The 22,691-nt window shown below is 41.2% G+C and overlaps 1 protein-coding gene across 7 annotated transcripts in view; it reads left to right on the forward strand.

The window, feature by feature from the left end:
- Positions 1 to 1,143: 1,143 nt before the first annotated feature.
- LOC117400289 (islet cell autoantigen 1-like) overlaps positions 1,144 to 22,691 on the forward strand; it is a 39,642-nt gene continuing 18,094 nt past the window's right edge. Inside the window, exons 1-7 of one of the 7 annotated variants that reach the window (XM_059022000.1) lie at positions 1,144 to 1,166; positions 14,485 to 14,539; positions 14,734 to 14,770; positions 15,036 to 15,207; positions 16,217 to 16,289; positions 16,606 to 16,729; positions 17,102 to 17,300. In XM_059022000.1, the coding sequence (XP_058877983.1) occupies positions 14,757 to 14,770; positions 15,036 to 15,207; positions 16,217 to 16,289; positions 16,606 to 16,729; positions 17,102 to 17,300 (582 nt within the window). In that variant the 5' untranslated portion in view covers positions 1,144 to 1,166; positions 14,485 to 14,539; positions 14,734 to 14,756. Of the gene's footprint in view, positions 1,167 to 1,409; positions 1,457 to 13,487; positions 13,697 to 13,772; positions 13,911 to 14,475; positions 14,540 to 14,733; positions 14,771 to 15,035; positions 15,208 to 16,216; positions 16,290 to 16,605; positions 16,730 to 17,101; positions 17,301 to 22,691 lie in introns of those variants that run through there. The other 6 variants (XM_059022001.1, XM_034000026.2, XM_059021999.1 and 3 more) reach the window with 6 other exon arrangements.

The raw sequence follows: 22,691 nt of genomic DNA on the forward strand, positions 1-22,691 counted from the left end.
ACACCTGGCTCTATTTATAGATGAGTAGCACGCGCCTACGATTAGCTTTCCAACTTACTGCCTTGCAAAAAAATATATAGTTTGGCCACGCACTTCCTATGGCGTGAGGAAGCCAATTATCTTATTTTTACTTAGTTTGGATCTAGGCCTAAAAGTAAAAGTGCTTTTGAAATAGCATTGTAACTTTAAAGGGTACATAATGACCTTTTGATTTTATTGTGTTACATGCTGCCATGTGTTGCTACAACTGTTTACATAAGGTGTGTGTATTGTTTTAATTTTTCTTTTTTTTTTTTACATTTTGACCACTTTTTTAAACTTTTAAATTGCATTCCATGCCTCAAGATGGCTTCACATGTACCCGCATGGACCTCTCAGAACTACATTTCCCATCATCCTCCTGCTCACATATGTAACTGAGATGGATTTACCAGTGAGCAGGAGGATGATGGGAAATGTAGTTCTGTAGGTCCATGCTGGTACATGTGATTGCATTGTGATTACAAAGTATTTAGCCTACAGGATGCTGTTACATGACCCCCATCTTGGGTCCATATTTCATTTTATCTTATGCATTAGATGTCTTGGATGAGAAGCAGCAATAAATATGACAAATGCATATGCAAATGAGGGCATGCAATGCATGATTTCTATGTACCCGTTTACAGATTATACACAGAGAGCAAACAACTGCACACATTCAGCAAAGCTGTTAAGACAGTTATGACAATTTATAATAACTATCAAATGACATAACCACAGAATCTAAAAACTTCCAGTGGGGTGTCACTTGACCCTTGGGAAATAAAAAAGAAAAGCACAGCATTTCATAATATAGTACCCTGCAGCAATAGAATGTAGCATGTAGTCATGTTGTAATTACATTTCAGTTAGGACAATATATACGTGTGTGTGTGTGTTAATAAGAGCTTGTTCCCTGGCTGCAGTGTAATGGGTTGACCACTAGATGTCACGATTTCCCGCACGTATGGACGCCCACGAAAATCCACAGCTGCTTTTTCTTAACGAATTATTGATAATAATGAATTGGTTAACTGCTTGTTAAAGTTAATGACACCTCGATAGAAATGGCTTAGCCGATAGCTTTGTGACGGGATGATAGAGGAGTAAGGAAACAGAAGTAACAAAAAGGAACCAAAACTCGAGTAAGAGATCTAGTGTTTGTTCCACATGAAGTACTGTTTAGTTAATACTCCAGCTGAGAGCTAAGTTTATTTTGTTTGTTTTGTTAGCGGTTGTTTCGCCACTGCAGTGTAAGAAAAATCAAACCAACACCGATTTAAAACTGTAAATCAAGACTGATAATTTACACTGCCCTCGGCCACTCTGTCACATTACAATTAGCAAAAGAGTGCCATCAGCAGTTTAAATACAGTATACAGGTGTCAATGATGCTCAATCACTGAGGACAATACATCAAAACAGGTACTCGTGGGTAAGCAGCTTGTTATATGATTGCGATTATGTTTACTCAAGTCTGCAGAATCCTATTTTACTACAGTATACTTGAGAAGCGATCGTCTCGCGAGGGTGCCTAGTTTAACTGCCGTACGGTGTTACGTGTAATGTAAAATGACATTACAGTACAGTATTTTACTGTGAAGAACCTGAGTAAAGTGTGGATATGTAAAAAGTCGGATGAATGAATCCTATTTTAAATACCATTATACACAGCTGTAACAATTACTATATTCACACAATTATTGTTTTGAGATTCAGTTTTTATTAGGGAGCTCCCCCTAAATCCCTTGTTTAGAAAGATACAGGGTATTAATGTTTGTGACAGAGTAGCCGTCTGGCAAGTGGTTGTGTGCATTTAATGCTGAGTGACAGGCAGGAGAGCGAGACGGAGGTTGAAGTTGATACACCCCGCAGGAGAACAGGATTTATTTACATATCAACACAGTGGATGAGGGAAAGAAAGTTACAAGAAATAGATATCTACAATTATTTATTTCAACAATTTTTTTTTGCAAAACTCCAAAAATGCCAATTCAAAAGTGTTCATACCCTTTGATGCTATGATAGTATTGTCTACAAGGTGCTAGAAATTTCAATATGATAATGCAAAACCTAATTATAGAAAAGTCTAGAAAATGCTGGATTGTAGGTGAATATTCTTAGAGAGTATAAAAGGGTTAGGCATAGGATGATTGCTGTCATTACCAATAAGTCAATATGGAAAAAAGTAAAGAGCTAAAGACCTTAGGCAGAAAATTATTTATTGTCATAAAGTTGGAGAAGGATACAAGGAGATTTCCAAGCATTTGAGTATCCCAATTTCAACTATTGTTTATATTATCAAGAAGTACAGTACCAAGAAGACTCGTGGTACTGTCACAACGCTCCCTTAGTCTGGAAGAAAGAAGGTTCTTTCACCAAGAACAAGCAGAAGAATTGTGAGGAAGGTTAATAACAATCTGAGATTGGCTGCCAAAGATATTCAAAGTGAATTGGCTGCAAGTGGGACTGGAGTTTCCATTTCAACCGTAAGTTGAAATGCTAAGAAATAAATAATAATAATAATAATAATAATAATAATAATAATAATAATAATAATATAGTATGGTGAAGGTCTCAATGGTCACAGGCCAAGGAAAAAGCCACTCTTAGGAAAACATCACAAGGACAAGGTTTGCAAAACAGCAATTAAATGATGCATATGAGTCCTGGTCAAAGGTTTTGTGGAGTGATGAAACAAAAATCGAGTTATTTGGTCACGCTGATCGTCGCTACGTTTGGAAAAAAGTCTTGTGAGGCGTAGAAAGGAAAGAACACCATACCTACTGTCAAGCATGGAGGTGTCTTTTAAAAAAATATTATACCATTTTTAATATTTTAAATTCTTTTTTCGTGAGGCCCATTCTTTTTTTGTGTGTGTGAAAAAAAATATTTTCTCCTGAAAAATAATTTTAGATCTTTCCTAACACTACCCTACACTACACTACAATATACTACACTCCACTACAATACAATACTGTAACGATCTCGGGAGTTCGTGATGGACAGGTGGCGGAAGCCCTAATTGGACGGGAGGCGGAATCTATTGTGAGGCTTCTGCCAACCAGATTCTCAGAAGGAAGATGGGGGCAGGACTGCATATAAGGGCTGCCAGGCTCTGGGAAGATGGAGACGATAGCCGAATCGACAAGATACACAGAGAGAAAGCCCCTTATTACCCATATTCTTTCCTATCCCCATTATTCTAAATAAATACAGGCTGTTACTCCCTTTTCCAAGCGATCTTGTCCCAGTCTGATTTCATCAGGATCCCAACCTGAGAAAATGCTACACTGTTGTCAGAACTGGCCTCATGGAATCGGACAGAGATACAACCGCACCGAGGAGCGGAGGAATAGAAGGGACCGCCAGGAGGCAGGGCCGCCGAGAGCCGTCATGGGCCCCGGGGAAGGATTGACTGCCGCTCCCGCACCCCCCAAACTCCACATGTAATAGTCATTAATTGGAAGCTTACTTAACATCAACTAACATACGTTTTTAGCATAAACTACATTTTAATGGTGTTGCTATAGACTATTTTATTTATCCCATGCCAAAAATAAACCACTCATCTCTGCTCTTAACTAATAGCCAGTATTTTAAGCAATATAACGGATCATTCTCTAATTGTGTTTACCACCAGCTGAAGAAAGTACTTTATTTATTTTATACGATACAATTTTTCTAACAAACTGCTGCAACACGTTAATTTGAGCAAATTATAGATCTTAATAATAGAATAATTCATACTCTGGTATATGTTGTGCAACTTTAGGGTTCTTTTAAAGTTTTAAAAGTCTTTACAAAATACATAAAATTGCTATGCAATCAGCTTTTTGGTGTAGTAAAATATGAAATGCTAAACTTCAAATCACTGTGTGAAAGGAAGTGTTTGACAGCGCCTGGATACACAATCATTATACAACAGAAGCACATCAGGGCCCCCCTTCGGGGTGTTGGGCCCCCTTCGAGATGTTGGGCCCCAGGGAAATTTCCCCGTCCTCCCCGCCCTCTCGGTGGGTCTGCCAGGAGGAGGTTCAGGGTGAAACGCGAGCTGGCCTGGCTGGAGTCGATGAAGAGGGAGATACCAGAGGAGAGTCGTGTCAGACCTCAACAGAGCACAACAGAGGGAGGTAAAGGAAGCCATTCGAGCACAGTGAGTGGAAGCCGGATCAGAACTAGCTGTTATTATGACCACTCTGGCAATAAAGGAAGCCGACTTTCAATTGGCCATGGGAGGAATGGATGGGAGGCCGGGGAGAAGAGTCGGGGACGGGGTAAGACGGGCCGCGGCAGTAAGAGAAGCTGGGAAAGGTGAAGAATGCCTAGATAGTGAGGGTGCGATGAGGAGGGATGTGTTAGTGGAGCCGTGGACTCGCGTTGCTAGCGAGACCGACCCGAGGGATGTCAACAAAGGTGGCAGGCCAGGCGCAGTGGCTGATGTTCGGGAATAGCAGTATGGGCTGGCCCCCTATCATGCGGGGCAGTCGACCCAGAGAGAAGCAGGAAACCCGGGGAGTCTCTGCGGGCACTGGGCAATGAAAGCCCTGTGCGAACGAGCGTACACCAACTGGCCGCCTTCCTGCCGTGACTGCAGGGAGCCAAGATCACTTAAAGAGGCCAACACCGAGGGCCACCGGCTGGAGCAGATCTTGTAGACCACTCACGCCGGCCACCGAGACCAAGTCGCATCAGTGAACACCAACCTGGGAGCGGCCCCTATTCCTGTCCAGCGATACCAGGCACGGCCGGCTGCCACCTACACCGACCGCAGGTTGCGCTGGCATTGAAACCAACCAGGGCACCTACAAGCAAGGTGCTCCCAATTATTGAGCCCCTGCAAAGGCCCTGACCCAAATGAGTGGGCCGGTCTAGAGAGAGGAATGCCGGCCCGCTACCCCCAGGCGTCAACACTTTCCAGCCAGCATGTACTGTAGCATTTTCATAGGACTCATACATGTGAGGTGTCGACATGATGAGGTGCAGCAACAGCATCAGAGGTGCAAATCATTTAGAAAATTGGTGCTAAACTGTTTTGAAAGTTTAGCACCCGAGAGCCTACTGGTGCTAAATTATCAACACCACCACCCCCTTCAATAAGTTTTTAGTGTTTTGTGTTACAGATAATAATTTTAACAAAATGTACCCCATATCTCATCACACCCATATTTGTAATATTTTGTAAAAAGGAAATTCTGTCACATCTCACTTATCCATGGCAAGACTCATAGCAGCCTGTATTATTATTTAAGAACATAAGAACATAAGAACATAAGTAGAACATAAGAAAGTTTACAAACGAGAGGAGGCCATTCAGCCCATGTTGCTCGTTTAGTTGTTAGTAGCTTATTGATCCCAGAATCTCATCAAGCAGCTTCTTGAAGGATCCCAGGGTGTCAGCTTCAACAACATTACTGGGGAGTTGGTTCCAGACCCTCACAATTCTCTGTGTAAAAAAGTGCCTCCTATTTTCTGTTCTGAATGCCCCTTTATCTAATCTCCATTTGTGACCCCTGGTCCTTGTTTCTTTTTTCAGGTCAAAAAAGTCCCCTGGGTCGACATTGTCTATACCTTTTAGGATTTTGAATGTTTGAATCAGATCGCCATGTAGTCTTCTTTGTTCAAGACTGAATAGATTCAGTTCTTTTAGCCTGTCTGCATACGGCATGCCTTTTAAACCCGGGATAATTCTGGTTGCTCTTCTTTGCACCCTTTCTAGAGCAGCAATACCCTTTTTCATAGTTCCATTCTTCAATTTCAGTATCTCCCATATGATATTTCTAATGCACATTTTTATTGCATTCTAACAAATAATAACATTAATAAAATAACCTGTCCTAACATATATATGAATCAATTTTCTATCTCAATGTAATACAATCTCCAAATGACACCAATTTAATTTGATATGTTTATAAGATAATATGGTGTTTAAAAGTTACCTGTTGTATACACAATTTGCTGTGCATTCAATTTGTTTCACAGGATCGTCATGCCGTAAGTATTTGTGTTGGCTCCATTATAGCCTGCAGATCAGCATCATGAGTATTTTGTCTGCTAAAAAATAATAAATAATAATACATTTTGTCACTGAGTGATGGTTTCATTTTCAATAGAAATGATAAGAACATCTAAGAACTCTAAGCATAGTATCTTGAATACTGTATATTTATATTAACACCTGTATTTACTAAACACACCCTCCAAGTGCTGTATATCTGTATGTTTTCAGTAGTGTACTGGTCCAAGGTTCCGCATGAACCTCTACTGACACAGTGGGGCACTGTAAAGCATTTTTAAGAATGAGGAAAGCACCTAATAAAGTTACAAATCCCCAAATAAAAAGTGTCAAGTGTTCAAGAAAGGATTTCCAGAAAATAGCTCCTGCAGATTGAGAACGTGCTTTAAAAGCACACCTCAATACAATCAATACTACAGTTCTTCACATACATAAACATTTCTACACCATAGGGGCCAGTCTTGTACGAACTCCTCTTACCCTGTGCCTTACTTCAATTTCTTAAAAAACCAACATCTCTTGTTAGATTTTAACAATATGCATACGTATAGAACAATTAAACATAACATTACAATGTAAGTATAAACACCAGATATAACAGTTTACTTCATATACTTCATAACATTAAAACATACTCGCACTGCTAGCAGGTACAGTTTAACTTTACAACCAATCACATTTTCCCAGTGCATTGCAGATCGTGCCTGCAGGCGATCCTTGGCTCCCCAGATGATGTTGCCTTTATTGCTAAAACAAATACGGTATACAAATACAGTTGTTTGTGGCTTTCAGGTTTGAAAAGAACTGCTGATAAAGATATGCAATCCTTTGTTTTGCTAGATTGTGACTACCGAGCAGGTTTTATCTATGAATAATACAAAGGCCTGTTGCTGACATTGTACAGGAGACCCTGATATATACTGAGCTGATGAGTTCCTTTTCACTGAAGTGTGATGTATATTCAAAAGCAGTTTGTAGCAGACAAGTTCACTTTATATCGTTTTAACCTTTCTACTTGATTTCTCAATATACTCTTGTTTTACTGGTACTAGTATTTAAAGGGATACTTTTTCATTTACATGTTCATAATATTTGATTTCTTACCTGCCTAATATCCTATTGTGTGTTCTCTAGCATTTTCAACTGTGGTTTCTATTATTATTATTATTATTATTATTATTATTTATTTATTTATTTATTTCTTAGCAGACGTCCTTATCCAGGGCGATTTACAGTTGTAAACAAAAATACATTTCAAGAATCACAGTACAAGTATAAATACAATTAAGAGCAAGATAAAATACGACTGCGGTTCTAGCAAGTACAAGTATATGACAAAATACAATTCAATAACGGAGCAGATAACAGTGTCAGTGATGGTTTCATCAGGATATTATTAAATACAAAATACTACAGATTAAATAACACTTGTGACAGATTACAGTACTCTGAAGTACAGGATTAAATGCAGTAAAATAGGGAGCAGATAAGTGCAAGTAAAGCGCATTAAGGAAGAGTGTCCAGAGGGATAAAGTGTCCAGAGGGAAAAGAGGAGTTCTACAGGTGCTGTCTGAAGAGGTGAGTCTTGAGGAGGCACCGGAAGGTGGTCAGGGACTCGGCAGTCCTGATATCCTTGGGTAGGTCGTTCCACCACTGAGGGGCAAGGGTGGAGAAGGAGCGGGCTCTGGAGGCAGGGGAGCGTAGAGGAGGTACAGCCAGTCTTCTACTGCAGGAGGAGCGGAGAGGTCGAGTGGGGGTGTAGGGAGAGATGAGGGTCTGGAGGTAGCTGTGTGCAGTCTGGTCAAGGCATCTGTAGGCGAGTACAAGAGTCTTGAACTGGATGCGAGTGGTGATCGGGAGCCAGTGGAGTGAGCGGAGCAGTGGAGTTGCGTGGGAGAAGCGAGGCAGAGAGAACACCAGGCGAGCAGCGGAGTTCTGGGTGAGCTGGAGCGGACGGGTAGCGGACGCAGGGAGGCCAGCCAGGAGGGAGTTGCAGTAGTCTAGGCGGGAGAGTACCAGGGCCTGGACCAGGAGCTGGGTGGCGTAGTTGGTGAGGAAGGGTCGGATTTTTCGTATGTTGCTCAGGAAGAATCGACAAGTGCGTGCCAGAGTGGAGAAGTGCTGGGAATAAGAGAGGCAGGGGTCCAGGGTGACTCCGAGGTTCTTAGCTGAGAAGGAGGGAGAGAGTGTGGTAGATTCCAGAGGAATGGAGATAGAGAGATCAGAGGAGGGAGAGGAGGAGGAGGGAAAGAAAAGGAGGACAGATTTAGAGAGGTTGAGTTTGAGGTGATGCGAGTGCATCCAGGAGGAGATAGCAGACAGACAGGTAGAGATACGGGAGCGGATGGTGGAGTCAGAGGTGGGGAAGGAGAGGAAAATATGAGCATCATCAGCATAGAAATGGTATGAGAAACCATAGGATGCGATGAGGGCACCCAGGGAGCGGGTGTAGAGAGAGAACAGGAGAGGACCCAAGACTGACCCTTGGGGGACTCCTGTTGAGAGAGGGCGAGGTGTGGAGGTTGCTCCACGCCAGGTCACCTGGTAAGTGCGGTTGGAGAGGTAGTAGGAGAACCAGGCCAGAGCAGTGCCAGAGATTCCCAGGTCAGCGAGAGAAGATAGTAGAATAGAGTGATCGACAGTGTCAAAGGCAGCAGAGAGGTCGAGGAGAATTAGGACAGAGGAGAGAGAGGCAGCTAGGGCAGAGTTTAGTGAGTTAGTGACAGACAGGAGGGTGGTTTCAGTGGAGTGAGCAGAGCGGAAGCCAGATTGGAGAGGGTCGAGCAGAGAGTGGTTGGACAGGAAAGCAGAGAGCTGTTGGTGTACAGCCCGCTCGAGGGTTTTGGAGAGGAAGGGTAGGAGGGAGACAGGACGGTAGCTCTGGAGGGAGGTGGGGTCGAGGGTAGGTTTTTTGAGGAGGGGAGTGATAGAGGCTAGTTTGAAGGCAGAGGGAAAGAGACCAGAAAGGAGAGAGGTGTTGAGAAGGGAGGAGATGAAGGGAAGTAGAGCAGGAGCAGCAGCTTGAAAGAGGTGAGTGGGGAGAGGGTCCAGGGCACACGTGGTGGGTTTGTGACTCTGGAGCAGGGAGAAGAGGTCAGTGTCTGAGAGGGGAGAGAAGGTGGAGAAGGAGGGTGAGTTAGTAGGGGATGCAGTGGGTGTAGGGGTTGGAGCGGGAAGGGGTGGGAGGAGGGAGAGGTGCTAAAGAGTTTGCAGATATCTGAGATTTTAGAAGAGAAGAAAGAGGCAAAGTCATCAGAGGAGATAGAGGAGTGGGGGAGGGTTTAGGAGGGAGGAGAAGGTAGAGAATAGTATACGTGGGTTGTTAGTGGAGGCTTGGATTATAGATTGGAAATAAGAACATTTAGCAGAGGAGAGAGTAGAGGAGAAGGAGGAGAGGAGAGAGCGGTAGAGGTCTAGGGCAGCAGGGAGTTTGGTTCTCTTCCATTTCTTTTCAGCAGATCGCAGTGTGGTTCTAGCTGAGAGGAGCACAGAGGAGAGCCAGGGTTGGGGAGGGGAGGGGCGAGCAGGTCGGGAGGTGAGGGGACAGAGGGAGTCTACAGAGAGTTGGGAGAAGGAGTCGATAGGAGGGAGGTGAGAGAGAGCGGTGGAGGCAAGGACAGAGGGGGAGAGAGAGCGGAGGTTACGGTGAGAGGTGACAGTGGGGGTAGGAGGAGCAGGGAGAGAGGGGAGAGACAGAGAAAAAGAGATGAAATAGTGATCAGAGAGGTCCAGGGGGTGACAGAGAGGGTGGAGTGGCAGCAGGCCCTGGAAAAGGTGAGGTCCAGTTTATGGCCAGCTTTGTGGGTAGGGGGGGATGGAGAGAGACAGAAGTCAAAGAAGTGAAGGAGAGGGAGGAATCCAGCAGAGTGGCTGGGGTTGGAGATGGATGTTGAAATCACCTAACAGGACAGTTGGGGTAGACAGAGAGGGGAGGGAGGAGAGTAGATAGTCGAGTTCATCGAAAAAGTGAGCGAGAGGTCCAGGTGGATGGTATAATACAATTAGCAGGAGTTGACAGGGAGAGGTTAGTTGGACGGCATGAAATTCAAAGGTGTTAACACAGAGTGAGGAAAGGTCGGAGGGGACAGAAAAGAGTAAGGAGGGAGAGAGGAGAAGACCAGTCCCACCTCCCCGTCCAGTGAGACGTGGGGTATGGGACAGGACGTAAAGAGAGAACAGGGCGGCAGGAGTTAAGTGTTATCAGGGGACAGCCAGGTTTCAGTGAGAGCAAGGAAATCGAGAGAGAGGTGGGAGGCAAAGGCAGAGATGAAATCAGCTTTGTTAGCAGAAGAGTGACAGTTCTAGAGTGCACCAGAGAGAGTGCGAGGGGGGAGAGAGTGAGAGGGGGGGAGAGGCAGAGGGATGAGGTTAGAGGGGTGGAGGAGCAGCGGCGGAGAGAGGGCAGAGGACGAGAGTGAGAGGACAGAACAGGGATGTGAGAGACAGTCATAGCAGGACAGGCATCTTCCAGAGCGCTGCTAGGTTTGGATCTTTTCCAACAGCGTCTCAGCGCAGGCCTCCCCGTGCTGGACTCCCACAGCTAGACTCCCACAGCTAGACTCCCGGCTCTTTTGTTGTGAGGCTCTTCGGTTTGCTGCAGCTTCGTGCTGGAGCACAAATAGCCTACCTGACTAATGTAACAAACTAGGTGGAAAAAAGCTGTGTGGAAACCAATCAAATAGCAAATCAACCTCTATTCAATTTAACCACACTCACCTGGTACTAACTACCTCACCTAATTGAAACACCACCTTAATGTTACTTAATGTAGTTCATTTAAAATTACTTGAAGCAGGATCACTTACTTATCTGCCTCAGACACTGGTTAGTTTACATTGTTTTAATACATTTTGTTTGTGAGGCTTAGAATTTCTGAAACAGGCACAGTTACATATTTCTTGCATACTTACATATATTTGCCATTGCATTGTTTAATTATTCTAGCAAAAATGTCATTTTTCAACAACAAATTTTAGAAATTACTCTTCGGTGTACACATTTTTGGCCCCTCTAAAACTGTTAGTAATTGGAAAAAAATCTCAATACAAAAGGGCTTCCACCTGTGAGCAGGAGCTGCTCTTCAGTTCTAGTTGTCTACGATAGCCATATATAAAATAGGCTAGATCTCTAGCCCCTCTGTGGTGGAATCAGCTACCAGAGAACTTAAGGACTGCTCCGTCTCTCACTCCTCAAGACTCGCCTGTTTAGACTGCACTTGTAGATCTCTTCCTGTACCCTCCAACTATGCACTGGGCTTGCTTGACCTCAGTACCACGTTACTGGATCCTCAGCTGATGCACTATCCTTGCACTATTGTACTACTATTATGTCATTGTAGATACAAATGGTTTTAATCCTAACTTACTTCTTACCTCATATTGTATTCTAGTAGTATTTGCACTTACTGTAAACTGTATTGGATTTAAATATCAATCAATCAATCAATCAATCAATCAACCTTTATTTAATATAACGCCTTTCGCAAAAGCAATGCCTCAAAGCACTTTACATAGCTAAAACAGAGAATGCAAGCAGGAAATATAATAATCACAGTAAATGAAAATACATAAGCAGGAGAGTAAATGCATAAATAAATAGCTAAAACATAAGTAAATAAAAACAAGATCAGCAAAACAATAAAACCATAGACGATAAAAGAAAACAATCATTCTAAGATAAAAAGATAGATTAGAAAAATGTGTCTTCATCCTTATTTTAAAAGCTGGTGCTTCTCTTACAGAAATGGGCAAATCGTTCCATAATTTAGGGGCCCTGTAACTGAAAGCTCAGCCACCAATACTAGTTTTTAAAATGTTGGGAATAGTGAGCAGGCAGGCATCCTGGGATCGGACAGGCTGCCTAGGAACATATGGAATTAGAAGATCATTCAAGTAAGAGGGAGCCAGATCATGTAAAGCTTTGTAGGTTATGAGCAGAAGCTTAAAATCAGCCCGAAACCGAACTGGAAGCCAGTGTAGGGCTGCCGATACTGGTGTAATATGGTCATACTTTCTTGTTTTATTTAAAATCCTGGCAGCAGCATGTTGTACATGTTGCATACGGGATAAAACATGACTTGGAATGCTGTAGAATAGACAATTACAATAATCAATTCTAGATGTTACAAAGGCATGCATCAGTGTCTCTGCGTATTGTAGTGAAAGAGAACGTCTTATTTTGGAAATATTTCTAAGATGAAATAAAGACACTTTAGGTACTCTCCTAATATGAGGTTCGAAAGAAAGAACTGGGTCAAAAAGTACACCCAAGCTTCTCATTTCAGTCTTCAGTGCAAAAGGGAAGATGGGTTGGTCTTACTTAATTACCTCTGTTTTATCTGAGTTTAACAATAGGAAGTGTTCTGACATCCATAGCTTAATGTCAGCGAGGTTTCAGAGATAGGTATAGTTGAGTGTCATTGGCATAGAAGTGAAAGTTTACAACATGCCTGCGAACAATATTGCTCAAGGGTAGCATATATAAAGAAAACAAAACTGGTCCAAGAACGGAGCCCTGCGGGACACCACATGTGACTTCAGATAGAAGAGAGGAGTCGTCCCTAATTTTAACATATTGTGGCCTATTTGAGAAAAAGGATTTAAACCAAGACAGGACACTTCCAGACAGTCCTATGAGGTTCTCAAGACATTCAATCAGAATTGAATGATCAATGGTGTCGAACGCTGCAGTTAATTCTAAAAGAATAAGAACTGAGGGAAGACCCATATCTGAAGATAGCAGCACAGGGCAGTTTCATTACTATGACCTGGGCGAAAACCTGACTGAAATTTCTCATAAACATTATGTACGGCAAGAAATGAGTTAAGCTGGTTCCCTACTACCCTCTCCAAGACTTTAAATATTGCTTTTGCATTGTAATCTTTTACAGTATTGCCCAGTAACAATTGTAGTTCGCCTTGGATAAAGGCATCTGCCAAATAAACTACTACGACAACTACGACTACTAATAATAATAGATCAGCCAGTCTTTATAGAGGTAAAAGCCAGCTCAATTTAGTGATTTGACACTTCAGATCAAGTTTCTGTTTGTTTTGCTGGCAATCAAATGCACTGCTCTAGATGGTGCTGGAACTTAAGAAAACAGTAAACAAAAACTAAGAAAATATAATTTGCTTTTACAAACTATGCCTGCCTCAGTCTCCATCATTTGAACCCCGAAAACGCTACAATATATATAGATATTCTGTATATCGGTTTCAAAGGAGGTACTATATAACTGCATCGTACAAAAATGAAAAAAAAAAGTTGGGGGGGGGGGGGTCACAAAAGGTTTCTTTCAGGTCGTCACTGATAAAAGCTTATTTTCAGCTGTGTAGAAAGAAAAACAACACGGTGCAGTGACAAAAGTAAACATACTGCAGTGCAGTGCATACCGCATATATTTTAAATAAGCATCTCCATTGTCAACTCCCAATAGCACGATATTTGTTTAACAGGTGCACCAAGTCCCTCCCTCTGGTGTCGGGGGAGCAGCGCCCACTGTGCGCTACGTGGTTCTGTATGTTCATTGTTGACGTCAGCACTGAGTCATGCAGAGCTGATGCATGGGCTGAGACGCTGAAATACCTGAATGTTTTAATGTAACGATGGCGGAGGCAAGTTTGTGGGACACCCAAAGGATATAATCTTCATTGGGTAGGTTTCTTATTGATGTTTCACAGAGATAATGCGTATGTTTTTTTTTTTTTTTTTTTGCTAATCTCAAACGCCCAGCTGCTGTATTAATTATTTAGGCTGATGCAGGGAGCCTATTCCTTTTCTTTTTGGTGCACATGCAAGAAAAACAGGTTATGTTGATTCTGGCGTGTCACCATACGGAAACAAGTGAACGGACGACTCTACTTTGCAGGTGTGTGTGTGTGTGTGTGTGTGTGTGTGTGTGTGTGTGTGTGTGTGTGTGTATATATATATATATATATATATATATATATAATGGAGTTGCAGATTCTTCAAATTGGCAAGAGGTCTGACGAAAAAAAGACTAAAACGTTTAAGTAGTCCAAACACAGACCAAAGATCATCATGATTACAATGTAGAAACACATTGTCTTCTGTATGCTATGATACGAATGTTGTACATCATGTATACCTGCGTGACAGAAGAAACTTGTAAGTCTTAACCCCAGTGATGAAGGTGATATTGCAGAAAAACGTTTTCCGGTGTTTAGCTGTACAAGGGACTGTAGTACAGACTAAAATTGATTGTGTGGGCATATGGCATGGGATGGCTCTACAATACACCCTGCAAAGATAGTTCTTCCTACAGCTTTTGAACAGCGTTGGCTACCCTTTTGTGACACGTGTTCCCCAAACCTGTGACGTGTGCATGTTAAAGCTGCCCTGTCCAGTTCTACACTACCATGTAAATACTTGGTTTCTGATATTTTTCTATCTTTTCTTCTTTTTCTCCACAATGTTATCAGAGAACAGCCCTTGCTAAAGTTACTGTGTGGTCACAGTCTCTACTTTCAACAGCAGGTACACACATTTCCTCCTTATGCAAACATTGCCATTCTTTCTGCTAGTCCAAGCAATATTTATATCTGTCTACCTATCTAGAATGTACATAGTAAGATTTTATTTTACTTTTTTTTTATCCTAATATTATAAAATGGTGAACTGTATGTGGTACACTTATTTATAAAAATGAAGTAATGTTGTTTTTATTCCAGGTTCTAAGGACATTACAGGAAACATGGATAGACGATAGTGAGTTCTTTTTTATTTTTACATTTGTAAACAAAGGTAATGAAAATGTGCTGTATCTATCGTGGCTTGGAAGATCATTTTCACGCAATCGCCATGCTGCTGTGCCATAATCGCAACACATTACTGCTACTGGTTCACATTACTCCTACTGGTTCACAATACTGCTACTAGTTTTACTATTTGGTATTGTATTGTTTTCATGAATGTTACATAGTATTTTTGTAGGTGGTACTGTGGTTGTAACATTTCCTTTTATTTGTTTCAGTGGATACTCTCAGGAACAGTATGACCGATATGTCTTAAGCCAAGATAGATCTGTCGTGAACAAATTTCAGCAGAAATACTGGAAAACCAAGCAGACGCTGATTAAAGTGACTGGGAAGAAAGAAGATGAATATGTTGTTGCATCCGATGCAGACCTAGATGCAAAGCTAGAGGTGTGCTTTATTCAAGTCCTTTGCTAATCGTGTCTTTATTTTTGTGCTTCTTGAATCACGGCAACAATACATTCATAGTCAACTTGTTGTTGTTCTGAATGGTGTCTTGGAATTTAAGTTATCACAAAGACGTGTTTATTTCACTTGACATTACAAAAGCTAGTTAGTTTTTTAAAAGCATAGCAAAACTGTTGATTCCTAAAGATGAAAGTGTAAATAAGTCTGGGAGGCAAATTTTAAAACTAAAATGTTTTGACCCATGTCTTTCCTGCAGGCAAGTTTTTATTTGAAAAATATACAGACATTTGGCAGGAGTATATAGTAAATTATTATTATTTATTTATTAGCAGACGCCCTTATCCAGGGTGACTTACAATTGTTACAAGATATCACATTATACATTATTTCACATTATACAGATATCACATTATTTTTACATACAATTACCCATTTATACAGTTGGGTTTTTACTGGAGCAATCTAGGTAAAGTACCTTGCTCAGGGGTACAACAGCAGTGTCCCCCACTGGGGATTGAACCCACAACCCTCCGGTCAAGAGTCCAGAGCCCTAACCACTACTCCACACTGCTGCCCTGTAAATACAGTACTGAACTACAGTATTAGGAATGTGGAACAGTAGCCTATAGCAAAAACGGTTACCTTTATTAATAAGAATATGTACTTGGAAGATAAAGAATAATGGGGCCACTCCACACATTTCTGACCAACACCTGGCGGTGATGCAGGCAGAGAAATTTGAGGCAAAACATGGTACCAAAATCACTTCAAAGGGCAAAGTGTGATTGTGCCTGTATGTGTCCGCCTAGCGCTACGTAATCAGGCCCTAACAACCTTTGCTTTGGTGTTAGTGCCTTGCCCTGTAATCAGAATTGGGCCCAGCGGTTTTAAAGTTGATGTTTTTTTGTTTTTTTTTCACATATTATCAAGTTCCCTTACTTTACATTATGCCTTGGATTTGTTAACTATTTGCTTTTGTTTTAAATTTTAGGTGTTCCATTCTGTCCAAAGAACATGCATGGAGCTATTGAAGGTCATTGAACAATACCAGATAAGAATTTGCTGTAAGGATTTTAAAGTTTTAGTACTGTAACATGCTTTGGAATTTCCAAAAGGATCTATAATACAGATGGACACATCCCCTTACATCCTCAGATTCCGATACTTTCAATAATTTCTGATAAAGAATGTGATAAAATCTCTAGCAGGGCAGAAAATCTCCACAGTTTGTATATAACTAGAATGCAAGGTCTTGCTTATTTGCGTAATACCACTCCAAGTAATTTTGTGTAATCTCACATTTCAAATGCTTTATATATGATTAATTCATCTATATGAAATAAACTTGGCTTGCACAGAAGTAAGTCCCATTTCTATTAGTTTTATCTCAGGAAGAAAATGAATTGGGAAGGTTTCTCAGATCGCAGGGCTCGCAAGATAAAACTCGAGCTGGAAAAATGATGCAGGCCACTGGAAAGGCTCTCTGTTTTTCCTCTCAGCAAAGGTATTGCATTTGATTTATATTATCAGTGCTTTCATTGATATGCATTAAAAAAATGACATCAAGACTGATATGTCTTTCCTCAACCTTTTGTGTATTTTGACAGAACTCCTTTCAATTGTATGTGTTTGGTATAACTCAATGTTTATTTCTGTAAAGTGCCCAAAAACCTGAGCACTAATTTATAATTTATAAAATGAATTGGAATATTTAATTTGCATACTGTACAGCTTAACCAGGAACCTTTCTATATGTCTTTAGATATAAATGTCATGCAGTACTAAATACATTTGTTAGTATGTACTTCTTGTGTGCAAGTTGCTAGAAAATGTTTAACGTATAACGTGTTTTTTTTTTCTTTTCCTCCTTTTGAAGACTTGCTCTCCGTAGCCCTTTATGTCGCCTTTATCACGAAGTGGAGACATTTAGGTACAGGGCTGTCTCTGACACCTTGCTGACAGTGAACCGAATGGAGCAGTCTAGAACAGAGTACCGTGGGGCACTGCTGTGGATGAAGGATGTTTCCCAGGAACTTGATCCTGATACCTTCAAGCAAATGGAAAAGTTCAGGAAGGTGTGTATTAACTGGTGTGTGTGTGTGTGTGTGTTCTGTCGTTCTTTTACTTTGCACAGGTTTGTAAATGTTCATTGCATTACAATATTGGAGAAGATTGTACATGCTAATGCATTATATTTACACAATAAATCTTGAATGCTGCTGTAATTGGTTGTTACCATTGGAGGGAGCAAACTGTTCAAAAGATTAACATTATTACACTGCATTTGAATGACAGCATTGTATGTCAATTTAGATGGTGTTGATTCATTGGTTGCTTTCAGCGTCTATTTTCGTCTGTTCTGTATGATTCCCTAATGCAATCATCACTTTTTTGTCAGAACACAGATTTCCTTTTTAGGCAGTGAGCTGCTTTTGTGACGCACTGTCATTTATACGCACAATCAGAAAAAGGTAGCAAAAGCACATGCTTTGCATGATCATGGTATGTCTTTTTAAAGAAGAATATTGTCGTAAAGTTGTAGGGCGTGTATTTAATAGTGATAAGTAAGTTGCTTTACCTTCTAAGGCCCTGTCTTCACTACGTAATCAATCCTTGAGAACTGTACTCAAAAACGTTTTAATTAATCCAGCTCAAAGCGTCCACACTAAAGTACCGTTTCATGTTTAGTCGGGCTTAATGCGTAGAAACACTATTAAAATAGTCCGGTTATAGTTCCTAGCAGTGCAATTGACTGTGAGACTTAATATGACATTATCCCACCATACACTGTATTTTATATTTACAACCATGCAAATATGGAGCCCGTGCCGATGGAAGACATAGCACTTCTTAGCATGAATGTTACAGCTTTGTTTCTTAAACACAAGGTACATTTTATCATAATGTGTGTGATTTGTTTTTGTTTTTTACTCCTTTCTCCTTGACTGATTTCATCGCTCCAGATATCAATGTACCTTGATTTTGTCATCTGATCACGTCGCTCCATGATCCACCATTTTACAACAAGCCTCAGAAATTGTATAGGGTACATTAGTATTGAAAGTCATTCTCAACTCCTTCAGGCGCCTGTTCTGAGTACTCTTATTTGTAATGTACATGCGCCAAAACATATCAGAAAGCATTTTGGGATATTGGAGGATACACAAAAAATGTAGTTTGGTATTAGTGTCCACACTTCTGACAAACCGCACTACCTGATGCAATCTAATTTAGAACCGGACTCGAGATTGCCCCAAGTGGAATTTAAAATAAGTGATTCAAAATGCCTGCCTTGAAAACATGGCTTACTAATTGTTCATCCAGATGTGAAGGGGCTGTAAAAATTGATTTTTTAAACCCCAGTTTCATACCAACAACAGGGAAAATTCTGGTTTATTCTTCAGTAATGTTTAGCACCCTGACTTGGAATCATGGAATTTCTTCTGTTCGATTTGACATTTTACAAACAGAAGATGCCCCTTGTTCTACAGACATCACGCCTTTCGTTGATTATGCAGTTTGAATCATCAGGAACCTTTAACATGCATTCATATTCATGAAGATGTTTTCAAAATGCACATTGGAAACTGGGGCTTGGCATTGTCAAACAAGGTTTTCAACACTGTGGAACAAATGTAGAATCAAGTTCAGTACATGTACAGACAGGGCCGTGTTGGTTTACAGTGTTTTAGAACTGGTCTTGTGGCTGTGGTAGCTGCCACATTTAACCCTCAATATGCCTTCACAGTAAGTGTCCCTTTTTGTTATGCATATTTTTTAATAAAATCTCTTGCCGTTGGCATTGAAACATCTTGGAGCACTATTTTTAAGGTACTTTCTCTACAGTATGCTGAGGTAACATGTCAACTCTCCCCTATGCCAATTTACCACCAGATAGTAGTTTTCTGTTTATTTCCAATTATTTTATAGAATTCAGTAAAACTTGCATGTAAAACAATAAAAAAACAAATACACACACACACACACACGTAGTCAAAAGTTTACATACCCCAAAAGAAAGTTATCATTTTTAGTAATTTCTCGAAAACAAAGAATTTTAGGAAAAATCTTTGCAGCAAAGTTTTGCTTTTGTGGATGAGGAAAAAAAGTTACAAGAAATAGATTTACAATTATTTATTTCAGCAATTTTTTTGTAAAACTTCAAAAATGCTAATTCAAAACTATTCATAGCCTTTGATGCTATGATAGTATTGTCTACAGGTGCTAGAAATTTCAATATGATAATGCAGAACCTAATTCTAGAAAAGTCTAGAAAATGCTGGATCGTTGGTGAACATTCTTAGGGATTATAAAAGGGTTAGGCATGGGATGGTTGCTGTCATTACCAATAAGTCAATATGGGAAAAAGTAAAGAGCTATCTGAAAACCTTAACCAGAAAATTATTTGTTGTCATAAAGCTGGAGAAGGATACAAGAAGATTTCCAAGCATTTTGAGTATGCCAATTTCAACTGTTGTTTCTGTTATCAAGAAGTACAAGACTCAAGGTACTGTCACAACGCTCCCTCGGTCTGGAAGAAAGAAGATTCTTTCACCAAGAACAAGTAGAAGAATTGTGAGGAAGGTTAATAACAATCCGAGATTGACTGACAAAGATATTCAAAGTGAATTGGCTGCAAGTGGGACTGGAGTTTCCATTTCAACCATAGGTCAAGTATTGCATGGTGCAGGTCTCAATGGTCGCAGGCCAAGGAAAAACGTTACAAGGACATTCTTAGGAAAACATCACAAGGACAGTCACTTAAAGTTTACAAAATCGCATTTGAATGATGGATGTGAGTTGTGGTCAAAGGTTGAATTGTGGGTCTGAAACCAACTCCCCAGTAATGCTGTTGAAGCTGACACCCTGGGATCCTTCAAGAAGCTGCTTAATGAGATTCTGGGATCAATAAGCTACTAACAACCAAATGAGCAAGATGGGCCGAATGGCCTCCTCTCATTTGTAACCTTTTTTTTATGTTCTTTTGGTCTTATGTTTTGTGGAGTGATGAAACAAAAATCGAGCTATTTGGTCACGCTGGAGAAAGTCTGGTGAGGCGTACAAAGAAAAAAACACCATACCTACTGTCAAGTGTGGAGGTGTGTGGCGGAGTGTCCCGCCCCTATGTATTATTATTTGTATTTTTGTTTGCGGCGTGGGTAAAAGCGCCGCGTCTTTTATTATTTATATTTAAAAACCTCGTGAGGATGCATGGCTGATCAGCTACTGATTATTTAACTAGCTGACAGTCATGCATCCTTACCAAACATGTGCAGACTGTGGCCGAGGGGTAATAAGATAATTAACAGCTAGTTAACCCCTCGGCCAGAGTATAAGAACCGGCAGCTGTCCGTGCTGCAAGTGGAGTGTACAGAGGAGAGTACGGGGAGCGGAGAGAGCGAGCGAGCAGAAATAACGACAGTTAGAACGACTGCTAAACAGCACTTGTTTATTCGTTTGGCCCTTGTGCCTTTTTGTTTTGTGTTTGTTGATTGTTTAAATCTTTTGTTTTGTTTATTTGATTTAATAAATTACGCTGAATGCAGTTGCATTCAGCTTCACCCGCCCATCCACTGTTTTGGTTTCAGTTACTTCCTGGTCCGTGACGTCATCACACCTCACCACTGCGAGCCTGCCTGTCACAAGGTGATAATATCCTTCTGTGGGGCTGTTTTTCCTCTAATGGCATAGGAAATGCAGTTCCAATACATGGAAAATGGATTCCTAGCATAGAAAAGATATTGGTCAATCATCTGAACCCCTCCGCTACAAAACTTGATTTAAACCGTTATTATTGCTAAAGGTGCCTCAACTAGCTCTTAATTTCATTTTCGTTTTGCAAAAAAAAAAAAAAACGCAGAAATAAATAATTGTTTTACCTTTATCATTGTAATATATTAAATATGTAATGGATACTCCGCCATAGTGGAAAATTAAATGCCCTGAGGGAAGACTATTGTTACCTCCAGTGTGCAATAACCTGAGCCTGCGGTTTCAGGCATTATAGGCCCGTGTCGGTAACAATAGTCTTCCCTCGGGTCAATAATATTCCATTACAGCCCTCCTGTCCAGTTCATCCATATATATATACAAAACATTAGGAACATCTTCCTAATATTGAGTTGCACCCCCTTTTACCCTCAGAACAGCTTCAATTTGTCAGGGCATGGACTCTACAAGGTGTCGAAAGCGTTCCACAGGGATGCTGGCCCATGTTGACTCCAATGCTTCCCACAGTTGTGTCAAGTTGGCTGGTAGTGGATCTCTACTCCGAATAGCTCGTTCCATCTCATCCCACAGATGCTCAATTGGATTGAGATCTGGTGACTGGGCAGGCCACTGCAGTAAGCTGAATTCACTGTCATGTTCGTGGAACCATTCCTGGACAATCCTAGCCCTGTGGCAGGGGGCATTATCCTGCTGAAAAAATCCATTAGTAGTTGGATACACTGCTGCCATGAAGGGATGCACCTGATTGGCAATGATGTTCAGATATCCTGTGGCATTCAAACGTTGCTCCACTTTTATCAAGGGGCCCAATGTGTGCCATGAAAACACACCCCACACCATCACACCACCACCACCACCAGCCTGCAATGTTGACACGCGGCGTGATGGATGATTGTAATGTGGTTTTCTCCATACCCTAGTCCTCCAATCAGCGTGAAACAGCAGGACCCAGGATTCATCAGACCAGGCAATGTTTTTCCAGTCCTCCAGTGTCCAGTGTTTTAGTTCCTTAGCCCACTGCAACCGCAGTTTCTTGTGTTTTGCTGAAAGAAGTGGAACTCTGTTAGGTCGTCGGCTGCCATACCCAATTCGTGTCAAGGTATGACGAGTTGTGCATTCTTTTATGGGTCTTTCGGCACCAATGTTGTACTGGACTGTCAGTTGACTAACTGTAGCCCGTCTGTTGCTCTGCACAATTCGTGTCAGCCTCCTTTGGCCTCTTTCATCAATGAGCCGTTTTCGACCACTGGCCTGGATGTCCTTTGGGTGGTGGACCATCCTTGATACACACAGGAAACTGTTGAGCGTGAAAAACCCAGCAGCGTTGCAGTTCTTGATACACTCAAACCGGCATGCCTGGCACCTACTTCCATACCCCGTTCAATGGCACTTAAATCTTTTGTCTTGCCTGTTTACCCTCTGAATACCACACATACACAATCCATGTCTCAATTGTGTCCAGGCTTAAAAATCCTTCTTTAACCTGTCTCCTCTTCATCTACACTGATTGAAGTGGATTTAACAGGTTACATCAATAAGGGATCATAGCTTTCACCTGGATTTACCTTGTCAGTCTATTTCATGGAAAGAGCAGGTGTTCCTAATGTTTTGTACACTCAGTGTATATATGAGAGAGCTGATTTTCTCAATTGTCCTATTTAGTAACCCCTTGTACCATTCAAATATCTGAAATATCTGCAAGGTGGTGGCCTAATGAATTAAGAAAGGAAATATTT

The sequence above is a fragment of the Acipenser ruthenus genome, chromosome 4 (assembly GCF_902713425.1).
Source record: "Acipenser ruthenus chromosome 4, fAciRut3.2 maternal haplotype, whole genome shotgun sequence".
Taxonomy (NCBI): Eukaryota; Metazoa; Chordata; class Actinopteri; order Acipenseriformes; family Acipenseridae; genus Acipenser; species Acipenser ruthenus.